Genomic DNA, 23,637 nt, shown 5'->3' on the forward strand with positions numbered 1-23,637 from the left:
ACCGAGTCAATCGATCCCCGCCCCCCATCTCCAGCCGCCGAGCACCGAGTCAATCGATTCCTGGGCCTCCCACCCCCCCCCCTCAGTCGAGCACCGAGTCAATCGATCCCCCCCCGCCCCCCCCCCCCCCCCCGTTTCCAGCCGCTGAACGATCGTCGCCGCCGCTGCGAGCCCCGACCCCGGGGTGGGGGTGGGGTGGGGGGAGGAGGGGGCGTGGTCAGAGGGGGCGTGGCTAAAGGCGGCGGCCACGTGACGCAGGTGAGCGGGAGGGGCGGGGGGTGGGAGGAGGAGGAGGAGGAGGGGGGTATATGGGGGCTATAGGGGGTGGGGGGGCTATGGGGGGTCTGGGGGGGGTGCGGAGGCATATGGGGGCTATAGGGGGGGCTGTAGGGGGCGGGGGGGTGTCCAAGGGCTATAGGGGAGCCCTAGGGGGGGGCTATAGGGGGTGTGGGGCATGGGGGGGCTATAGGGGGGGCTGTGGGGGATGTGGGGGTGTCCAAGGGCTATAGGGGGGGCTATAGGGGGTGTGGGGCCATGGGGGGGGCTATAGGGGGGGCTGTGGGGGATGTGGGGGTGTCCAAGGGCTATGGGGGGGCTATAGGGGGTGTGGGGCCATGGGGGGGGCTATAGGGGGGGCGTCTGCGGGGGTACACAGGGGCTGGGGGGGTTATGGGGCACAGGGGGGGGCTTTAGGGGCTGGGGGGGCAGGTGGGCGCTATAGGGGATATCGAGGCAGCCGGGGCCTATGGGGGATAAGGGGGGGCTATGGGGGGGCTATAGGGGCACTGGGGGGGCTACAGCATCTATGGGGGGGTACGGGGGGGGTTACACCCCCAGGGTACCCACCGCTCCCCCACTGTGCCGGGGGGGGGGGGGGGTGTCCCTATAGAACCTATAGGTGGGGGGACACATTTATTTTGGGGGGGCGGGGGGGTATTAAAACGTTTTTTTCCCCCCACAGGTGCCCCCATAAGGGGGGGGTGGGGGTTGTCCCCCCTAAAATCGACAAAACACCCCCCCCACGCCCCCCCCCCCCCCAAAAAAAAAATCTATAGGGTCAACCGAGCCGCCATCGGAGCGTCCCCCCCTCTCCACGAGGGCCCCCCGATATTTAAGGGGGGTGGGGGGTCGGGGCGGGTCCACACCAATCATGGCCACCGATGTGGGACCCCCCCAAATTTCCAACTCCCCCCCCCCAGCCCCCCCAAAACGTTTTTCCGGAAAAGCGTCGAGTTGGTGGAAGCGGAAGACGGGACCCCCCGGCGCGAGGGTGAAGAAGGAGAATTGGGGGGTTCGGTGGAATTTGGGGGGGCGGTGGAGTTTGGGGGGGCGCAGGGGGGAGGGAGGAGGTAGAGGAGGAGGCGGAGATGAAGGCGGTGGCCACCTCGCCGGGGGGGAGGTTCCTCAAATTCGACATCGAGTTGGGGCGCGGCGCCTTCAAGACGGTTTTCAAGGGCTTCGACACCGACACGTGGGTGGAGGTGGCTTGGTGTGAGCTCCAGGTGAGCGCCCCCCCCAAAAAAAAAAAAAAATTTTGGGGTGCGGGGGGGGGGTGTTAAATGAGGGGGTGGGCTCGGAAAATGGGGAGAAAAACACGAACGGGGGAGGCGGGTTTGGCCAAAAATGGGCGGTTGGACCTAAAAGTGCGGCTTGAAGGTTTTTTTGAGGGTGGGGACGCCCCGAAATTTAGGTGGGGAGGTGGCGGGTGGCCCCCCCTAAATCATCGGGGGGGTCTGAAGTCGGTGACACCCCGAAATTAAGCTGCAGGTTCAATGGTTGGATGTTCAAAAGGGTCTTGAAGCTCTTCCAAAGTCAGTGACCCCCCCCCCCCCCAATTAATCCGTGAAGGCGAGGGTTGATCACCCCCCAAATTCATCTGGGGGTTCTGCTGGTCGGCGACACCCCAAAATTTGTCATGAGCTCAATGCTTGACCCCCCAAATTTGTCTTGAGCCCCTCCCAAAATCAACGACCCCCCCAATTCATCCCCAACCCCAACGGTCGGGTCCTCAAATGGGTCTCGAGGCTCTTCCAAAGTCAGCGACACCCCGAAATTCCTCATGGACGCGAGGGTTGAGCACCCCAAATTCCTCTGGGGCTTGTCCTGGTCAACGACACCCCAAAATTCCTCACAAAGCCCGTGGTTGACCCCCCAAATTCATCTTGAGCCTCTTCCAAAGCCAACGACCCCCCAAATTCATCCCCAACCCAACGGTCGGGCCCTCAACGGGGTCTCGAGGCTCTTCCAAAGTCAGCGACACCCCAAAATCCATCATGAACCCCACGGTTGGCCCCTCCAGCTCCTCTCAAACCCCTCCCAAACCCAACGACCCCCCCCCCCAAAAAAAAAATTAACCACAAACCCCCCTCAGACTCATCGATTCTCTCATTCCCAACTCCCGGCTCCCAAATCCTCGAGGCCGCCCCAAATCTCGTCGATTTTCTCCCCCAAATTCTTGAATTTTCCCTCAAGTCGCCCAATTCCTCAACGTGGCCTCAAAATAAAATCCTGAAAATTCCATTTTTCATCCCAATTTTTCGGTGGTTGGCGTGGGGTCACGGCGAATTAATTCCGGGTTCTTAACGAGCATCCAACGAGCGTTTTTGTGGGTTTTTTGGTTTTTTTTTAATAATTTTTTTTTTTTTTTTAAAATTTTTGGGGTTTTTTTTTCCCGTTTTCCAGGATCGGAAATTAACCAAAACGGAACAACAACGCTTCAAGGAGGAAGCGGAGATGCTGAAGGGGTTGCAGCACCCCAATATCGTCCGTTTTTATGATTTTTGGGAGTCGACGGTCAAGGGCAAAAAATGCATCGTCCTCGTGACGGAGCTCATGACTTCCGGCACCCTCAAGACGTGAGCGGTGGCGGGAGGGGCGTGGCACGTGGCGGGGGGACACGGCGTGTGGCGGGGGGACACGGGATGGGGCGAGGGGACGTGGGATGGGGCAGAGGGAGACGGAATGGGGCAGAGGGACACGGGATGGGGCGGGGGGACACGGGATGGGGCAGAGGGTCACGGGATGGGGCAGGGGGACACGGGATGGGGCGGGGGGACACGGAATGTGGCAGAGGGTCACGGGATGGGGCGGAGGGAGACGGAATGGGGCTGGGGGACACGGAATGGGGCTGGGGGACCCGGCCCGTGGCAGAGGAACATGGAATGGGGCGGGGGGACACGGGATGGGGCGGGGGGACACGGAATGTGGTGGGGGGACACGGGATGGGGCGGGGGGGCATGGCACGTGGCAGAGGGACACAGAATGTGGCAGAGGGACCCGGCCCGTGGCAGAGGGACACGGAATGGGGCAGAAGGACACGGAATGTGGCGGGGGGACATGGCACATGTCAGAGGGACGCGGAATGAGGCGGGGGGACACGGGATGGGGCGGGGGGACACGGAATGTGGCAGAGGGACCCGGCCCGTGGCAGAGGGACATGGAATGGGGTGGGGGGACACGGAATGGGGTGGAGGGACCCAGCACGTGGCAGAGGGACACGGAATGGGGCAGAAGGACACGGGATGTGGTGGGGGGACACGGAATGGGGCAGGGGGACACGGAATGTGGCAGAGGGATCCGGCCCGTGGCAGAGGGACATGGAATGGGGCGGGGGGACACGGAATGGGGTGGAGGGACCCAGCACGTGGCAGAGGGACACGGAATGGGGCAGAAGGACACGGAATGTGGCGGGGGGACATGGCACATGTCAGAGGGACGCGGAATGAGGCGGGGGGACACGGGATGGGGCGGGGGGACACGGAATGTGGCAGAGGGACCCGGCCCGTGGCAGAGGGACATGGGATGGGGCAGAGGGACACGGGATGTGGCAGAGGGACACGGGATGTGGCAGAGGGACACGGGATGGGGCAGAGGGACACGGAATGTGGCAGAGGGACACGGGATGGGGCAGGGGGACACGGAATGTGGCAGAGGGACACGGGATGGGGCAGAGGGACACGGGATGTGGCAGAGGGACACGGGATGGGGCGGGGGGACACGGGACGTGGCAGAGGGACACAGGATGGGGCGGGGGGACACGGGATGTGGCAGAGAGGCGACGCCGCGCGCGGTTTCTCCCGCAGGTACCTGAAGCGCTTCAAGGTGATGAAGCCCAAGGTGCTGCGCAGCTGGTGCCGCCAGATCCTGAAGGGGCTCCACTTCCTGCACACCCGGACGCCTCCCATCATCCACCGGGACCTCAAGTGCGACAACATCTTCATCACCGGCCCCACCGGCTCCGTCAAAATCGGCGACTTGGGCCTGGCCACGCTCATGAGAACGTCCTTCGCCAAGAGCGTCATCGGTAGGAGGCGCCGCCGCCGCCCCTCGGCGCCCGTTGGCACCCGTTGGCACCCGTCGGCACCCGTTGGCACCCATTGGTGCCCCTCGGCGCCTGTTGGCACCCATTGGTACCCGTTGGTGCCTGTCAGCACCCATCAGCACCCGTTGGCACCCATTGGTGCCCCTCGGCGCCCGTTGGCACCCATTGGTGCCCGTTGGCACTTATTGGCACCCGTTGGCACCCATTGGTGCCCTTTGGCACTTATTGGCACCCGTTGGCACCCATTGGTACCTGTTGGTGCCTCTCAGCACCCATCGGCACTCATTGGCACCCGTTGGTGGCCGTTGGTGCCTGTCAGCACCCATCAGCACCCGTTGGCAGCCATTGGTGCCTGTTGGCACTTATTGGCACCCGTTGGCACCCATTGGTGCCCGTTGGCACTTATTGGCACCCGTTGGCACCCATTGGTACCCATTGGTGCCTGTCAGCACCCATCGGCACTCATTGGCACCCATTGGTACCCGTTGGTGCCTGTCAGCACCCATCGGCACCCGTTGGCAGCCATTGGTGCCCGTTGGCACTCATCAGCACCCGTTGGCACCTGTTGGCACCCATCAGTGCCCATTGGCACCCGTTGGTGCCCGTTGGCACCCGTTGGCGTCTGTTGGCACCCGTTGGCACCCATTGGTGCCCGTTGGCACCTGTCAGCACCTGTTGGCACCCATTGACACCCATGGGTGCCCATCAGCACCCATTGACACCCACCAGCACCCATGGGCACTCATCACCACCCACCAGCACCCATTGACACCCACCAGCACCCCTTGGCACCCATCACCACCCACCAGCACCCATTGATACCCATGGGCACTGGCACCCACCAGCACCCATGGGCACCCATTGACACCCATCACCACCCATGGGCACCCAGTGACACCCACCATCACCCATTGGCACCCATCACCACCCATGGGCACCCACTGACACCCACCAGCACCCATCAGCACCCATGGGCACCCATCACCACCCACCAGCACCCATTGATACCCATGGGCACTGACACCCACCAGCACCCATGGGCACCCATTGACACCCATCACCACCCATGGGCACCCAGTGACACCCACCATCACCCATTGGCACCCACCAACACCCATGGGCACCCATCACCACCCACCAGCACCCATTGATACCCATGGGCACTGGCACCCATCACCACCCATGGGCACCCAGTGACACCCACCAGCACCCATTGACACCCACCAACACCCATGGGCACCCATCACCACCCACCAGCACCCATTGATACCCATGGGCACTGGCACCCACCAGCACCCATGGGCACCCATTGACACCCATCACCACCCATGGGCACCCATTGACACCCACCAGCACCCATTGACACCCACCAACACCCATGGGCACCCATCACCACCCACCAGCACCCATTGATACCCATGGGCCCTGGCACCCACCAGCACCCATGGGCACCCAGTGACACCCATCACCACCCATGGGCACCCACTGACACCCACCAGCACCCACCAGCACCCATTGGCACCCATCGACACCCACCAGCACCCATTGACACCCACCAGCACACATTGACACCCACCAACACCCATGGGCACCCATCACCACCCACCAGCACCCATTGATACCCATGGGCACTGGCACCCACCAGCACCCATGGGCACCCATTGACACCCATCACCACCCATGGGCACCCACTGACACCCACCATCACCCATTGGCACCCATCGACACCCATGGGCACCCAGTGACACCCACCATCACCCATTGGCACCCATCACCACCCATGGGCACCCACTGACACCCACCAGCACCCATCAGCACCCATGGGCACCCATCACCACCCACCAGCACCCATGGGCACCCATCACCACCCATGAGCCCTCACGCTCATCAGCACCCCTTGGCACCCATCACCACCCACCAGCACCCATTGATACCCATGGGCCCTGGCACCCACCAGCACCCATGGGCACCCAGTGACACCCATCACCACCCATGGGCACCCAGTGACACCCACCAGCACCCATCAGCACCCATGGGCACCCATCACCACCCACCAGCACCCATTGATACCCATGGGCACTGACACCCACCAGCACCCATGGGCACCCAGTGACACCCACCAGCACCCATTGACACCCACCAACACCCATGGGCACCCATCACCACCCATGGCCCCTCACACCCACCATCACCCATTGGCACCCATCGACACCCATGGGCACCCATCACCACCCACCGGCTCCCATTGATACCCATGGGCCCTGACACCCACCAGCACCCATGGGCACCCAGTGACACCCCCCAGCACCCATGGGCCCCCCCGCAGGCACCCCCGAGTTCATGGCGCCGGAGATGTACGAGGAGCGCTACGACGAGTCGGTGGACGTCTACGCCTTCGGGATGTGCCTGCTGGAGATGGGCACCTCGGAGTACCCCTACGCCGAGTGCCGCAACGCCGCCCAGATCTACCGCAAGGTCACCAGCGTGAGTGCGTGCGTCCCCCCCCCCCCCGGGGGGGTGGGGGGGCACCCCAAAAAAAAAAAGAAACGGCAGGGACACCCCCAAACCCGGAGGCAAGGGCGCTGCTCGCCCCCCAAATTTCACCGGCGCGAAGGGAACGCGAAATTCCGCGCGAAAACCCGTCGTCGGGGACCCAAAGGGGTCTCGAGGCTCTTCCAAAGTCAGCGACACCCCGAAATTCCTCATGGACACGAGGGTTGAGCACCCCAACATTTTTCTGGGGCTTGTTCTGGTCAACGACACCCCAAAATTCCTCACAAAGCCCGTGGTTGAACCCCCAAATTCATCTTGAGCCTCTTCCAAAGCCAACGACCCCCCCAATTCATCCCCAACCCAACGGTCGGGCCCTCAACGGGGTCTCGAGGCTCTTCCAAAGTCAGCGACACCCCAAAATTCGTCTGGGGCTTCTCCTGGTCAACGACACCCCAAAACTTGCCATGAACTCAATGAGTGACCCCCCAAATTCATCTTGAGCCTCTTCCAAAGCCAACGACTCCCCCAAATTCATCCCCAACCCAACGGTCGGGCCCTCAACGGGGTCTCGAGGCTCTTCCAAAGTCAGCGACACCCCAAAACTTGTCTGGGGCTTGTCCTGGTCAACAGCACCCCAAAACTTGCCATGAACTCAATGAGTGACCCCCCAAATTCATCTTGAGCCTCTTCCAAAGTCAACGACCCCCCCAATTCATCCCCAACCCAACGGTCGGGCCCTCAACGGGGTCTCGAGGCTCTTCCAAAGTCAGCGACACCCCAAAATTCATCCACAACCCCACGGCTGTGTGTCGTGTCCCCCCCCCCCTTAATTTTTTCTGGAGTTTCTCCTGCTCAACGACAACTTTTGGGGTGCAACGTTGGGTTTTTTTGTTTTTTTTTTTTTTGGGGGGGGGGGTGTGGTTTTTTTTTTCAATCTCGTAGGGCATCAAACCAGCGAGTTTCGACAAAGTGACGGACCCCGAGGTGAAGGAAATCATCGAGGGCTGCATCCGGCAAAATAAAGCCGAGAGGTGAGGGGGGGGGGGGGAAAATAAGGGGGGGGTTGTCCCCCCAAAATGTTGGGGTGCGTTTTGCTGACGTCTCGGTTGCCAGACTTTCCATCCGGGAGCTGCTGAACCACGTTTTTTTCGCCGAGGACACGGGGTTGAGGGTGGAGGTGGCGGAGGAGGACGGGGGGAGCGAGACGGCGCTGGCGCTGCGGCTCTGGGTGGAGGACCCCAAAAAATTAAAGGGGAAACACAAAGATAACGAGGCCATCGAGTTCACCTTTGACCTGGAAGCCGACGGCCCCGAGGAAGTGGCCTATGAGATGGTGAGAAGCGCTCCGGGGAGGGGCGGGGCTTAAGGGCGGGGGTAAAAAAATCCACAGGGAACCCCCAAACTTGAAGGCGGAAGCGGCTGCGGGAAGTTGGGGGGAAGGCGGCGGCGGGCGGCGGCTCGAGGCCAACTGGAAGCTCTCGGGAAGGCAACGACGCCCCCAAATTGAAGCTTGAACCCCGCAATTGGTCATTTAAATTGGGCTCAGAGTCAGCGAACCCCCCAAAATTCGGCCATGAATTCCAATTTCGAGCCGACAGATCGGTCTCGAAGCTCTTCCAAAGGCAGCGAACCCCCAAAATTCACCCTTGAACTCTACGGTTGGGTTCTTAAATTGATCTTGAGGCTCTTCCAAAGGCAACGACACCCCAAAATTCGACCTTGAACCTCACCATTGGCTCCTTAAATTGATCTTGGACCCCCCCAAAGTCAATGAACCCCCAAATTCACCCTTGAACTCTACGGTTGGGCCCTCAAATTCATCTTGGGCCCCCCCAAAGTCAATGAACCCCCAAATTCACCCTTGAACTCTACGGTTGGGTTCTTAAATTGATCTTGAGGCTCTTCCAAAGGCAACGACACCCCAAAATTCGACCTTGAGCCTCACCGTTGGCCCCTTAAATTGATCATGGACCCCCCCAAAGTCAACGAACCCCCAAAATTCACCGACGAACTCAACGGTCGGGCCCTTAGACTGAGCGTGAAGCTCTTCCGAAGGCGACGACACCCCAAAATTCGACCTTGAACCCCGCAATTGGCAACTTAAATGGATCCTGGAGCCCCCCAAAGTCAATGAACCCCCAAATTCACCCTTGAACTCTACGGTTGGGTTCTTAAATTGATCTTGAGGCTCTTCCAAAGGCAACGACGCCCCAAAATTCACCCTTGAACCTCACCATTGGCTCCTTAAATTGATCTTGGACCCCCCCAAAGTCAATGAACCCCCAAATTCACCCTTGAACTCTACGGTTGGGCCCTCAAATTCATCTTGGACCCCCCCAAAGTCATTGAACCCCCAAATCCATCCATGAAGTCTATGGTTGAGCCCTCAAATTGATCTTGAGGCTCTTCCAAAGGCGAAGACACCCCAAAATTCGACCTTGAGCCTCACCGTTGGCCCCTTAAATTGATCTTGGACCCCCCCAAAGTCAATGAACCCCCAAATTCACCCTTGAACTCTACGGTTGAGCCCTCAAATTGATCTTGGACCCCCCCAAAGTCAATGAACCCCCAAATTCACCCTTGAACTCTACGGTTGGGTTCTTAAATTGATCTTGAGGCTCTTCCAAAGGCAACGACACCCCAAAATTCGACCTTGAACCCCGCAATTGGCAACTTAAATGGATCCTGGAGCCCCCCAAAGTCAATGAACCCCCAAATTCACCCTTGAACTCTGCGGTTGGGTTCTTAAATTGATCTTGAGGCTCTTCCAAAGGCGAAGACACCCCAAAATTCACCCTTGAACCTCACCATTGGCTCCTTAAATTGATCTTGGACCCCCCCAAAGTCAATGAACCCCCAAATTCACCCTTGAACTCTACGGTTGGGCTCTTAAATTGATCTTGAGGCTCTTCCAAAGGCGAAGACACCCCAAAATTCGACCTTGAGCCTCACCGTTGGCCCCTTAAATTGATCATGGATCCCCCCAAAGTCAATGAACCCCCAAATTCACCCTTGAACTCTACGGTTGGGCCCTCAAATTCATCTTGGACCCCCCCAAAGTCATTGAACCCCCAAATCCATCCATGAAGTCTATGGTTGAGCCCTCAAATTGATCTTGAGGCTCTTCCAAAGGCGAAGACACCCCAAAATTCAACCTTGAGCCTCACCGTTGGCCCCTTAAATTGATCATGGACCCCCCCAAAGTCAATGAACCCCCAAATTCACCCTCGAACTCTACAGTTGAGCCCTCAAATTGATCTTGGAGCCCCCCAAAGTCAATGAACCCCCAAATTCACCCTTGAACTCTACGGTTGGGCTCTTAAATTGATCTTGAGGCTCTTCCAAAGGCAACGACACCCCAAAATTCACCCTTGAACCTCACCATTGGCTCCTTAAATTGATCTTGGACCCCCCTAAAGTCAACAAACCCCCAAATTCACCACGAACACCCCGTTTTCTACCCCCATTCCCCCCCCCCCGCCCCCCTCCAAGGTGAAATCCGGCTTCTTCCACGAAAGCGACTCCAAAGCCGTCGCCAAATCCATCCGGGACCGGCTGACGATGGTGAGGAAGATGAGGGAGAAGAAACAAGCGGAAGGCCGGGGGGTCCCCGAAAACGAGGACACCGAGGTGGACCAACACGTCCGGCAACAGCTGCTCCGGCAACAGCCCCCCCCCGCCACCGGTGAGTCCCCCGTGTTGTCCCCGTCCCCCCAAAACTTCTCCCCCCCCCCAACCCCAACCCCCAAGATGGCTTCCTCCCCCCGCAGCTGAGGGGTTCGGGGACAACGGTCCAGTCTCGGATGTCACCAGCACCCGGGGGGTCACCGGGGTGGCCACGCCCCAGCTGCTTGGTGGCCATCGAGGGTCACCGGGACCCCCCCAAGATGGCGTGTCCCCAACTTGTGGCCGTCCCGTCCCTTTGCAGGTGTCGGTAAGTCGCTGTCACGGCGGGGGGGTGGGGGGGTGGCGGGGGTGTCACCTCCCCCCCCCCACTGTGACACCTTGACCCACAGGTCACCTACGGGGCGGAGGGGACGTCACCGGATGTCACCGCGGAGCCAGCGGGTGTTGTTGGGGAGCAGGGGGGAGCGGGGACACCGAGGACGGGGGTGGCAGCGCCGGGGGGGGCACGGCTGAAGCCAACTGGGGGGACGGGGGTGACACCACCAACTGGGATGTCACCAGCTCTGGGGGTGGCACCGGGTTTGGGGGTGTCACCAGGTCCAGGGCTGCCACCACCGGCTCTGGGGATGCCACCGGCAGTTCCTGGGGTGCCACCGCCAACGGGGGTGTCACCTGCTCCTGGGATGTCACCAGCCCCAGGGGTGCCACCAGCTCTTGGGGTGTCACCAGGCCAGGGGATGTCACCAGCCCCAGGGGTGCCACCTCTCGGGATGCCACCAGCTCTTGGGGTGTCACCAGCCCCAGGGATGTCACCAGCCCCAGGGGTGCCACCAGCCCCAGGGATGTCACCAGCCCCAGGGGTGCCACCAGCTCTTGGGGTGTCCCCAGGCCAGGGGGTGTCACCAGGCCAGGGGGTGTCACCAGCCCCGGGGATGCCACCAGCTCTTGGGGTGTCACCAGCCCCAGGGATGTCACCAGCCCCGGGGATGTCACCAGCTCTTGGGGTGTCCCCAGGCCAGGGGGTGTCACCAGGCCAGGGGGTGTCACCAGCCCCGGGGATGTCACCAGCTCTTGGGGTGTCACCAGGCCAGGGGGTGTCACCAGCCCCAGGGATGTCACCAGCCCCAGGGGTGCCACCTCTCGGGATGCCACCAGCTCTTGGGGTGCCACCAGCCCCAGGGGTGCCACCAGCTCTTGGGGTGTCCCCAGGCCAGGGGGTGTCACCAGCCCCGGGGATGTCACCAGCCCCAGGGGTGCCACCTCTGGGGATGTCACCAGCTCTTGGGGTGCCACCAGCCCCAGGGATGCCACCAGCCCCAGGGGTGTCACCAGCCCCAGGGATGTCACCAGCCCCAGGGGTGCCACCTCTCGGGATGCCACCAGCTCTTGGGGTGCCACCAGCCCCAGGGATGTCACCAGCCCCAGGGATGCCACCAGCTCTTGGGGTGTCCCCAGGCCAGGGGGTGTCACCAGCCCCGGGGATGTCACCAGCCCCAGGGGTGCCACCTCTGGGGATGTCACCAGCTCTTGGGGTGCCACCAGCCCCAGGGATGTCACCAGCCCAAGGGGTGCCACCTCCGGGGATGTCACCAGCTCCTGGGGTGCCACCACTAGCCCAAGGGATGCCACCAACGGGGATGTCACCAGTCCCAGGGATGCCACCTCCAGGGATGCCACCACCAACTGGGGTGCCACCACCAGCCCAAGGGATGCCACCAACTGGGATGTCACCTGCTCCGGGGATGTCACCAGCCCCAGGGGTGCCACCACCAGGTCAAGGGATGCCACCAGGACCTGGGGTGCCAACTCCAGGGATGCCACCAGCCCAAGGGATGCCACCAACTGGGATGTCACCAGCTCCAGGGATGTCACCAGCCCCAGGGATGCCACCTCCAGGGATGCCACCACCAACTGGGATGCCACCACCAGCCCAAGGGATGCCACCAACTGGGATGTCACCAGTCCCAGGGATGCCACCACCAACTGGGATGCCACCACCAGCCCAAGGGATGCCACCAACTGGGGTGTCCCCAGCCCCAGGGATGCCACCAGTCCCAGGGATGCCACCTCCAGGAATGTCACCAGCTCCGGCGCTGCCACCAAGTCAAGGGATGTCCCCAGCCCCGGGGATGCCACCAGCACCAACTGGGGGGATGCCACCACCGACCCCAGAGATGCCACCAACCCTGGGGATGTCACCACCACCAACTGGGGGGATGCCACCACCTCCCGGGATGCCACCAACCCTGGAGACGCCGCCACCTCTCCCTTCCTCCTCCCTCCACCCCGACGCCCCCCTCCACGTCCCCCCCGACCCCCCGACGCCCCTCCTCCGTGTCCCCGAGGCCACCTCCGCCGTCCCCGAGGCCACCAAACCCGAGCGCGGGCGACAACGTCGAGCCTCCTGCCCGCGGCCGGAGCGGCTCCCGCGCTTCCAACTCACCGTCCTGCAGGTCGGCGGCGGGAGACGTCGAGGGGGAACTATTTTTTTTTTTTTTTTTCTTTTTAGGGGGGTGTATCCCCCCATTTTTTAATTTTTTTTTTTTTTATTTTTTTTATCTTTTTTTTTTTTTTTTTTTTTCCTCCCCAGGTGGCTTCTCCCGGCGACAACACGGTGGAATGTCAACTGGAAACCCACGACGGCAAGATGGTGACTTTCAAGTTCGACGCCGACGGAGACGCCCCGGAGGACATCGCTTGCTACATGGTGCTCCCCGCCTCGCTGCCTGAACCCCAAAATTCCTCCCCTCGCCCCACCCCACCCCCCTTCCCAAAAATATGGTTTTTTCCCACCAAAACAAAAAAAAACACCAACCCTCTGCTGCAGGTTGAGGAGAACTTCGTGCTGGAGGGCGAGCGGGAGAAGTTCGTGGAGGAGCTCAAGGCCATCGTGGCTCAGGCACGGGGGGTCCTTGGGGGCCCCCCTGTGGACCCCCAGGTGCTGCTCACCCCTCTCTGCACCCCAAAACATCCCTGGATATTTGGGGGGGGGGGGGTCCTGTGTGTGTCGTCCCCCCCCCCCCCCCAAAAAAAAATAATTCTCAAATACGTCTAAAAATCGACCCTCAACTCTTTCTCCCCACAGGCAGGAGCTTCCGAGGCGGGGGGGGGTGAGTAGGGGGGGACGGGGGGGGGCAGGGGGGGACATGATGACACCCCCTGATCCCCCCCTGGCCATGTCCCCCCCCCAAAAATAGAAGGTGCCCCCCAATCGTCCCCCGTCGGGCGCTGGAGGTTTTGCATCAACCAGACCATCAGGAACCGCGAAGCCACCGGTGGGTGACACGAGGGGGGACACACACAAACCCCCCCCCGCACCCCCCCCATGATCCCCACGGATTTTTGGGGGGCTGGTGGGGGGGGGGGTGTCACCTTTCAGCAGGTCCTGGGGGACCCCCAGCCAGCCCACGAGCCGTGGGGACATCCCGGGGTGGCCAAGAGGATGGAGGACCAGATGTTGGGGGGCCTCGAGGAATCAACATGGCCGCCGGAGGACCCCAAGGATACAAGATGGCCACCAGAGGACCCCAAGAATACAAGATGGCCGCCAGAGGACCCCAAGATCTTGGTGGCCCACAAGGAGGGGAGGTGGCCATCACCGGGCCCCAAGATCTTGGTGGGCCTCAAGGAATCAAGATGGCTGCTGGCGGGCCCCAAGATCTGGGTGGGCCTCAAGGATACAAGATGGCCGCCGGCGGACCCCAAGAATACAAGATGGCCGCCGGAGGACCCCAAGAATACAAGATGGCCGCCAGAGGACCCCAAGATCTTGGTGGCCCACAAGGAGGGGAGGTGGCCATCACCGGGCCCCAAGATCTTGGTGGGCCTCAAGGATACAAGATGGCCGCCAGTGGACCCCAAGAATACAAGATGGCCGCCAGAGGACCCCAAGAATACAAGATGGCCGCCAGAGGACCCCAAGATCTTGGTGGCCCACAAGGAGGGGAGGTGGCCATCACCGGGCCCCAAGATCTGGGTGGGCCTCAAGGATACAAGATGGCCGCCGGAGGACCCCAAGAATACAAGATGGCCGCCGGAGGACCCCAAGATCTTGGTGGCCCCCAAGGACAGCAAGTGGCCACCACCACACCCCAGGACCCTGGTGGCCCCCAAGGACAGCAAGTGGCCACCACCACACCCCAGGACCCTGGTGGCCCCCAAGGACAGGAGGTGGCCATCACTGGACCCCAGGACCTTGGTGGCCACCGAGGACGCGAGGTGGCCACCGCTGGACCCCAAGATCTTGGTGGCCACCGAGGACAGGAGGTGGCCACCGCTGGACCCCAAGATCTTGGTGGCCCCCAAGGACAGCAAGTGGCCACCACCACACCCCAGGACCCTGGTGGCCCCCAAGGACAGGAGGTGGCCATCACTGGACCCCAGGACCTTGGTGGCCACCGAGGACGCGAGGTGGCCACCGCTGGACCCCAAGATCTTGGTGGCCACCGAGGACAGCAAGTGGCCACCACCACACCCCAGGACCCTGGTGGCCCCCGAGGACAAGAGGTGGCCACCGCCGGACCCCCAGACCCTGGTGGCCCCCGAGGACCGTGGCCGTGGGCGCGGGCTGGCCCTGGGCAACCGGCCGCGATCGTCCCCAAGGCTCCAGCGCTTGGTGGCCACCAAGACCCGGAGGCCAGTGGCCCGCGGCACCAGGAGCCGGGGGCCCCCCCCGGCGGGGGGACGGTTGTCACCGGGGAGGACGGACCCGCGGGACCGGAGGTGATTGGCCCCGGACCCCCAACCCCTGGTGGCCCCCGGGCCCCCACACCCAGGCCCTCGGTGGCCCCCAACCCCAAAACCTTGTTGCCCCAAACCCCAAATTTTGTTGCCCCCAAACTCCCAAATTTTTGCCCCAAACCCCAAAATTGTTGCCCCAAACCCCATTTTTTTCCCCTAAACCCCAAAATCTTGTTGCCCCAAACCCCAAATTTTGTTGCCCCAAAACCCAAAACCTTGTTGCCCCGAACCCACAAATTTTTTTGCCCCAAACCCCAAATTTTTGCCCCAAACCCCAAATCTTGTTGCCCCAAACCCCCAAATTTTTTGCCCCAAACCCCAAAATCTTGTTTCCCCAAACCCCAAATTTTGTTGCCCCAAAACCCAAAATCTTGTTGCCCCGAACCCACAAATTTTTTTGCCCCAAACCCCAAATTTTTGCCCCAAACCCCAAAATTTTTGCCCCAAACCCCATTTTTTCCCCTAAACCCCCAAAATCTTGTTGCCCCAAACCCCCAAATTTTTGCCCCAAACCCCAAACTTTTGCCCCAAACCCCAAATCTTGTTGCCCCAAACCCCAAACTTTTGCCCCAAACCCCCAAATTTTTGCCCCAAACCCCAAACTTTTGCCCCAAACCCCAAATCTTGTTGCCCCAAACCCCATTTTTTCCCCCAAACCCCCAAATCTTGTTGCCCCAAACCCCAAACTTTTGCCCCAAACCCCCAAATTTTTGCCCCAAACCCCAAATTTTTTCCCCCAAACCCCCAAATTGTTGCCCCAAACCCCAAACTTTTGCCCCAAACCCCCAAATTTTTGCCCCAAACCCCAAACTTTTGCCCCAAACCCCAAATCTTGTTGCCCCAAACCCCCAAATTTTTTGCCCCAAACCCCAAATCTTGTTGCCCCAAACCCCAAACTTTTGCCCCAAACCCCCAAATTTTTGCCCCAAACCCCAAATTTTTTCCCCCAAACCCCCAAATTTTTGCCCCAAACCCCAAACTTTTGCCCCAAACCCCAAATTTTGTTGCCCCAAACCCCCAAATTTTTTGCCCCAAACCCCAAATCTTGTTGCCCCAAACCCCATTTTTTCCCCCAAACCCCCAAATCTTGTTGCCCCAAACCCCAAAATCTTGTTGCCCCGAACCCACAAATTTTTTTGCCCCAAACCCCAAATTGTTGCCCCAAACCCCAAAATTTTTGCCCCAAACCCCATTTTTTCCCCTAAACCCCCAAAATCTTGTTGCCCCAAACCCCAAACTTTTGCCCCAAACCCCAAATCTTGTTGCCCCGAACCCCGAATTTTGTTTGCCCAGCCCCCCAATCTCGTCGCCCCCTTGACTTCCCCCTTTCTTCCCGGGGGGGGGCTCCGGTGCCCCCCTCACCGCCCCGTTCCCGCAGGCCCCCCCTCCTGAGCGGAGCCCCGGGGGCCGCCCCGGCGCCGGGGGGGGCTACCTGGCCCTGGGGTTCGGTTGCCCGCGCCTCAGGAGCCCCCCCGGCAGGAAGACCTGGGGCCGCAGGATCAAGAGCTGGGCCCGGCGGCTCCGGCAGCCCCCCCCCGCCACGGGGGGCCCCCCCCGGACAGGTACGGGGTGGGGGGGACACCCCACTTACGCCCCGTTTGGCCCCCCCATTGATCACCCCCATTTGGAGCCGCCTCCCCCCAATTTTTAACCCGTTTTTCACCCATTTTATTTTCAGCCCCCCCATTTTTACCCCATGTTATTTTCGCCCCCCCCATTTTCACCCGTTTTCACCCCATGTTATTTTCGGCCCCCCCCATTTTTACCCATTTATTTTCGGCCCCCCCTTTTCACCCGTTTCTAACCCATTTTTCAGCCCCCTCCATTTCTCGCCCCCCCATTTCACCCCCATTTTCACCCCCCCGCTCCCCCACGTCCCGTCTGTCCTTCCCCTGCACCTCCCCCTGCCTCTACCCTGACCCCTATAGCCCCCCCATAGCCCCCCCATAGCCCCCCCATAGCCCCATAGCCCCCCCATAGCCCCCCCATAGCCCCATAGCCCCCCCATAGCCCCCCCATAGCCCCTATAGCCCCCTATAGCCCCCCCATAGCCCACCTATAGCCCCCATAGCCCCCTTATGGCCCCCCTGTAGCCCCCCCGTAGCCCCCCCATAGCCCCCTATAGCCCCCCCATAGCCCCCCATAGCCCCCCTATAGCCCCCATAGCCCCTATACCGCCCCCATAGCCCCCATATCCCCCCCATATCCCCATATACACCCCTATATCCCCCCTATACACCCCCTATAGACCCCTATACACCCCTTATATGCTCCTATATCCCTCTACACACCCCCTATATGCCCCCTATATTCCACCTATACACACCCATACACCCCTATATCCCCCCATACACCCCCTATATCCCCCCATACGCCCCTGTATAACTCCTATAGACCTCTATATTCCCCTACACCCCCCCATACGCCCCTATATCCCCCCATACATTCTCTATATCTCCCCTATAGACCCCTATATCCCCCCTATATCCCCCCATACACCCCTATATCCCCCCTATACACCCCCATATCCCTCTATATCCCCCTATACACCCCTATATCCCCCCTATATCCCCCCCATACACCCCCATATCCCCCTATACACCCCTATATGCCCCTATACACCCCTATATCCCCCCTATATCCCCCCCATACACCCCCATATCCCCCTATACACCCCTATATGCCCCTATACCCCCCTATACTGACCCCCCCTGTCCCCCAGGGCAGCTGCAGGAACTGGGAGCCCCCCCCCGGCGGGGGCGCAGCCAGGTGGGTGTTTGGGGGGGCCCGGGGGAGGGGACCCCCCCCCCTATAGACCCCCTATAGATCCCCCCCCCCCCCGAGTGGTTCTGGGGAGCCCCAAAACTGCCCCGGGGACCCCAAAACTGACCCCCCCGGGACCTCAAACCACCCCCAGGGCCCCCAAATCACCCCCCAGGGCCCCCCCAAACTACCTGAGACCCCCCCGACACCCCCAGGGCCCCCCAAACCACCTCGGGGACCCCTCAACCCCCCAGGGCCCCCCCAAACTACCTCGGGGACCCCCTCAACCCCCCCAGAGCCCCCCCAAAGCACCTCGAGGACCCCTCAACCCCCCCAGAGCCCCCCCAACTACCTCGGGGACCCCTCAACCCCCCCAGGGCCCCCCCAAATTACCTGATGGACACCCCTGACCCCCCAACTATCTCTGGGACCCCCCCAGGGCCCCCCCAAACTACCTCGGGACCCCCTCAACCCCCCCAGGGCCCCCCCAAAGCACCTCGGGGACCCCTCAACCCCCCAGAGCCCCCCCCAACTACCTCGGGGACCCCCTCAACCCCCCCAGAGCCCCCCCAAAGCACCTCGGGGACCCCTCAACCCCCCCAGAGCCCCCCCCAACTACCTCGGGGACCCCTCAACCCCCCCAGGGCCCCCCCAAATTACCTGATGGACACCCCTGACCCCCCAACTATCTCTGGGACCCCCCCAGGGCCCCCCCAAACTACCTCGGGACCCCCTCAACCCCCCCAGGGCCCCCCCAAAGCACCTCGGGGACCCCTCAACCCCCCAGGGCCCCCCCAAACTACCTCGGGGACCCCCTCAACCCCCCCAGAGCCCCCCCAAAGCACCTCGGGGACCCCTCAACCCCCCCAGAGCCCCCCCCCAACTACCTCGGGGACCCCTCAACCCCCCCAGGGCCCCCCCAAATTACCTGATGGACACCCCTGACCCCCCAACTATCTCTGGGACCCCCCCAGGGCCCCCCCAAACTACCTCGGGACCCCCTCAACCCCCCCAGGGCCCCCCCAAACTACCTCGAGGACCCCCCCAACACCCCCAAACTACCTCAGGGACCCCCCCGACCCCCAAAGGGCCCCCCCCCCAAATTACCTCAGGGCCCCCCCAAATCTTCCTCAGCTCGTATCTCCCCTATATCCCCCCCCCCCCTCTTCTCAGCCGTTAACGACCCCCGAGTCGGCCGACCCCCCCAAAACCGAAGGCGATTGGGGGGACCCCAGTTCGGAAAGCGAAAGTGGGGGGGTGGGGGGACCCCCCCATCCCCCAGGAGCCCCCCCTCGCCCCCCCGGCTCCCCCTCGTCCCCCATGAGCAGCGACGGGGAGACGGACCCCGAAGATGAAGATTTACGGGCGGAGCTGCGAAGGCTGCGGGAAAAGTAAGTTTTGGGGGGGTCACGGGGGGGGGTTTAGGGGGTGCCTCTAATATTGGGGGACCCCCCCTGACCCCCCCAAACCCCCCCCCCCCACCCCGCTTTAGGCATATCCAGGAGGTGGTGACGTTACGGGCGCAGCAGGACAAGGAGCTGCAGGAGCTGCAGGGGCGGCTCCGCGCCCTGAAAGAAGCTCGGGGGGACCCTCCCAAATTTGGGGGACCCCCCCCCGGGGATTATGGGGGGACCCTAAATCATTGCCCCGGGGGATCCCCCCGACGGCTTCGGGGTGCCAAGGGAAGAGGACGGGGAAGGGGTGCGGCGGTGACAGGTTTGGGGGGGGGGGGGGTGCTGAGGGGGGTGAAATGGGGGGATTTGGGGTGCAGGGAGGGGTTTTGGGGTGAAATGGTGGGGTTTGGGGGGCTCTGTGGTCTGGGGAGGGGGGATTTGGGGTACAAAGGGGGGTTTTGGGGTGCAGGGAGGGGTTTTGGGGTGAAATGGGGGGTTTTGGGGTGCAGGGAGGGGTTTCGGGGTGAAATGGGGGGTTTTGGGGGGCTCTGTGGTCTGGGGAGGGGGGATTTGGGGTACAAAGGGGGGTTTTGGGGTGCAGGGAGGGGTTTTGGGGTGAAATGGGGGGTTTTGGGGGGCTCTGTGGTCTGGGGAGGGGGGATTTGGGGTACAAAGTGGGATTTTGGGGTGCAGGGAGGGGTTTTGGGGCGAAATGGGGGGTTTTGGGGGGCTCTGTGGTCTGGGGAGGGGGGATTTGGGGTACAAAGGGGGATTTTGGGGTGCAGGGAGGGGTTTTGGGGTGAAATGGGTTTTGGGGGGCTCTGTGGTCTGGGGAGGGGGGATTTGGGGTACAAAGGGGGATTTTGGGGTGCAGGGAGGGGTTTTGGGGTGAAATGGGGGGTTTGGGGGTTCAAGGGGGAGTTTGGGGTACTGGAAGGGGTTTTGGGGTGAAATGGGGGGATTTGGGGTGCAGGGAAGGGTTTTAGGGTGAAATGGGGGATTTGGGGTGCTCTGTGGTCTGGGGAGGGGGGTTTGGGGTACAAGGGGGGTTTTGGGGTGCAGGGGGGGCGTCACTGGGCTGCTCTGAAAAGGGCAGGTTTTTGGGGGGGGGTGTCCTGACTTTCAGGGCTCTTTGCGAAGAGGATTTGGGGTACAGGGGGGATTTGGGGGGGTTCCCCTTTTCATTAACCCCCCCTCTTCCTCCTTCCAGCCCCCCCAAACCCCTCAGCACCCCCAAATCCCCCCCCAGCCCCCCCAAAAAAGGGGCTTTTCACCGACGACCTGCACCGGCTGGTGGATGAGTGGGTGCAGGACACGGCCCGAGCCCAGGTAAAAAATGGGGGGGCCCCCCCTGAACCCCCAATTTTTTTGGGGGGGCTGGGGGGCTTCCCCAATATCTAACCCTCCTTTTTTTTCAATATTCCCCCTAAAATCCCACAGGGGACCTCGTCGTGGGTGGCCACACTCCGCGGCACCCGGGTGACCCCCCAAAAATGGGGGGGCCCCCTCCTGCCCCCCAAAACACACCCCCCCCGGGGGATGAGTGAGGGGGGCCCCCCCCCGGTCCCCTAAAGCCGCGCCCAAAATCTCCTCGTTTCACCCCAAAATTACCCTTATTTTCAGGTGTTCCCCCCCTCAAGGTTTTTGGCTCTGTCCCATGGGGTCCCCCCCAATTTTTAGCCCCCAAATCCCCTCATTTCACCCCCAAATCCCCCTCATTTTGGCCCTTCAGTTGACCCTCAATTTTCACCCCCAATTCGGCCTCATTTCACCCCAAAATCCACCTCGGTTGGGGCCTGATCCCCTGCCATGGGGCAACCCCAATTTTCAGCCCCAAAATCACCTCGTTTCACCCCAAAACTCCCTTGTTTTGTGGGTCTCCCCCCCTGTCCCTCCATGGTTCATCCCCTAAATCACCTCATTTTACCCCAAAATCCCTTTTCTGGGCCTATCACCCTTTTTGGGGCCCCCTCATGAGGTGACCCCACTATTTGACCCCAAAATCACATTATTTCACCCCAAACCTCACCTTTTTTCCCAGCCTGTGAAATAACCCCAAATTTCAGCCCCCAAATCGCCTCATTTTACACCAAAACCCACCTGTGTTGCGGCCTACCCCTGGTTTTGCTCCCCCACGGAGTGACCCCAATTTTCAGCCCCCAAATCCCCTCATTTCACCCCAAAACTCCCTTTTTCGGGCCTAACCCCCAATTCTTCCCCCCCTCCATGAGACAACCTCAATTTTCAGCCCCCAAATCCCCTCATTTCACCCCAAAACCCCCTTTTTCGGGCCTACCCCCCATTTCTTCCCCCCCTCCATGAGACAACCTCAATTTTCAGCCCCCAAATCCCCTCATTTCACCCCAAACCCCCTTTTTTATCCCCCTGAAACCACCAGGAGCCCCAAAACCGCCCTGTTTCACCCCAAACCCTCCCTGAAGGCCTAGGGTTGAGGGGAGGGCAAACTGGCCAGACTGGTGCTACTGGTGACCCCTCCACCATACTGGTTGTACTGGTACGACACCCCCCCTCGCTTTACCCTCCTCCTCCCCTCTCAACGCATTTTTTGGGTCATTTCTTCACATTTTCCATCCATCTACCTCACCCTTCACCAGCCAGGCGAGGTTTTTGGGGTGAATTCTTGAGTGTTCCGGTTCTGGAAGGGAGTCGGGGGGGGGGGGGGGGGGCGAAGTTTAGCTTAATTTTTTTCTGGGAAATTGTTATAAAGCGCGGGTTAGAAAGAAAAAAACACACACACAACCAACAAAAAATGGGAAAAAAAAAAATAAAAAAATAAAAGCGTGGCTGGTGGGCGCCACTCCCAAGATGGCGGCCGCGTTGCCACTCCCAAGATGGCGGCGCCCTCCTCAAGATGGCGGCGCCCGCCTCAAAAGGAAAGGCGGGAAAAAAAAACACCACCCCGCGACCTTTCCAAGATGGCCGCAGCGACCTTCTCAAGATGGCGGCGCGGCGCTGTCAAAATGGCGCCCGGGCTCCGCCCTCTCCCTCCCCGTTTCCGCGTTTGAATAAAACTTTATCGGGCGGCCGGAGCCGGGCAGGAGCCGCGGCGGAGGCGGCGGTACCGAGGCCGGGCCGGGTAGGGGCGGTGGTAACCGGGAGGTGGCGGTGGAACGGCCGGGAGAGGCCTCAGGCCTGGCCGGTGGCGCCTGCGGCCTAGTCGGGAGGTGGCGGTAGGGGGACGCGTAGGCCTCGCGGGGACACCGGGGCCTTTCTAGGCCTTTCGGTGGGTGTAAGGGGGGGGGGACGGGGACGGGACAGACCCTATAGAACCGGGGGGGAGCAGCTGGGGCTCCTATAGGGTCTTTGAGGGGAATTCGGGGCTCTGTAGGCGGTTGGAGGAGGCCTGAGGCCCTATAGGCCCCTTTTGGGGGGGGGGGGCTTAGGGTTCTATAGGTGTTTGGGGGGGGCTCTCTGTCACCTATAGGGCTGGGGAGACCCCATAGGACTTTCTGGGGGTGTCCCAGGGCCGTATAGACTTGGGGAGACCCTATAGGCCCTTTTGGGGGTGTCCCAGGGCCCTATAGAGTTGGGGAGACCCTATAGGCCCTTTTGGGGGTGTCCCAGGGCCCTATAGATTTTTTTGGGAGGGTATTCCAAGGCCCTATAGAGCTGGGGAGACCCTATAGGCGTTTTTTGGGGTGTCCCAGGGCCCTATAGAGTTGGGGAGACCTTATAGGCCCTTTTTGGGGTGTCCCAGGGCCCTATAGATTTTTTGGGAGGGTATTCCAAGGCCCTATAGAGCTGGGGAGACCTTATAGGCCCTTTTTGGGGTGTCCCAGGGCCCTATAGATTTTTTTGGGAGGGTATTCCAAGGCCCTATAGAGCTGGGGAGACCCTATAGGCGTTTTTTGGGGTGTCCCAGGGCCCTATAGAGTTGGGGAGACCTTATAGGCCCTTTTTGGGGTGTCCCAGGGCCCTATAGATTTTTTTGGGAGGGTATTCCAAGGCCCTATAGAGCTGGGGAGACCTTATAGGCCCTTTTTGGGGTGTCCCAGGGCCCTATAGATTTTTTTGGGAGGGTATTCCAAGGCCCTATAGAGCTGGAGAGACCCTATAGGCCCTTCTGGGGGTGTCCCAGGGCCCTATAGATTGGGGGGGGGGGCTGTTTGTGGCTGTTAAGCCCCTATAGAAAGACTCAGCCGCTTGCCCCGGGGTAGGGAACGTATAGGGGGGGTGGGGTTTGGCCTATAGGGGAAAACCTACAGAAAAAACCCAAAAAAACCCAAAAAAGGGGGTTTTAAAGGGGAAAGGGGGGGCGTAGGGATCTATAGGGCAGCG

At 61.2% G+C, this 23,637-nt stretch overlaps 1 protein-coding gene across 1 annotated transcript; it reads left to right on the forward strand.

Annotated features, from left to right (window-relative positions):
- Positions 1–805: 805 nt before the first annotated feature.
- On the forward strand, positions 806–22,587 carry LOC141973005 (uncharacterized). Its single transcript, XM_074931087.1, has 23 exons — positions 806–813; positions 1,280–1,502; positions 2,683–2,855; positions 4,083–4,303; positions 6,648–6,805; positions 7,757–7,845; positions 7,928–8,147; positions 10,307–10,499; positions 10,585–10,748; positions 10,831–11,020; positions 11,902–12,465; positions 12,581–12,894; positions 13,032–13,148; positions 13,269–13,379; positions 13,527–13,551; positions 13,639–13,716; positions 13,821–15,163; positions 16,560–16,743; positions 17,904–17,950; positions 19,118–19,335; positions 19,437–19,660; positions 20,549–20,667; positions 20,779–22,587. Exons 1-23 carry the CDS (start codon positions 806–808, stop codon positions 20,908–20,910), a joined length of 5,115 nt encoding a protein of 1,704 aa, XP_074787188.1. The 3' UTR covers positions 20,911–22,587.
- The last annotated feature ends 1,050 nt before the right edge of the window (positions 22,588–23,637 follow it).

This window comes from Athene noctua, chromosome 39 (genome assembly GCF_965140245.1).
Source record: "Athene noctua chromosome 39, bAthNoc1.hap1.1, whole genome shotgun sequence".
Classification (NCBI taxonomy): Eukaryota; Metazoa; Chordata; class Aves; order Strigiformes; family Strigidae; genus Athene; species Athene noctua.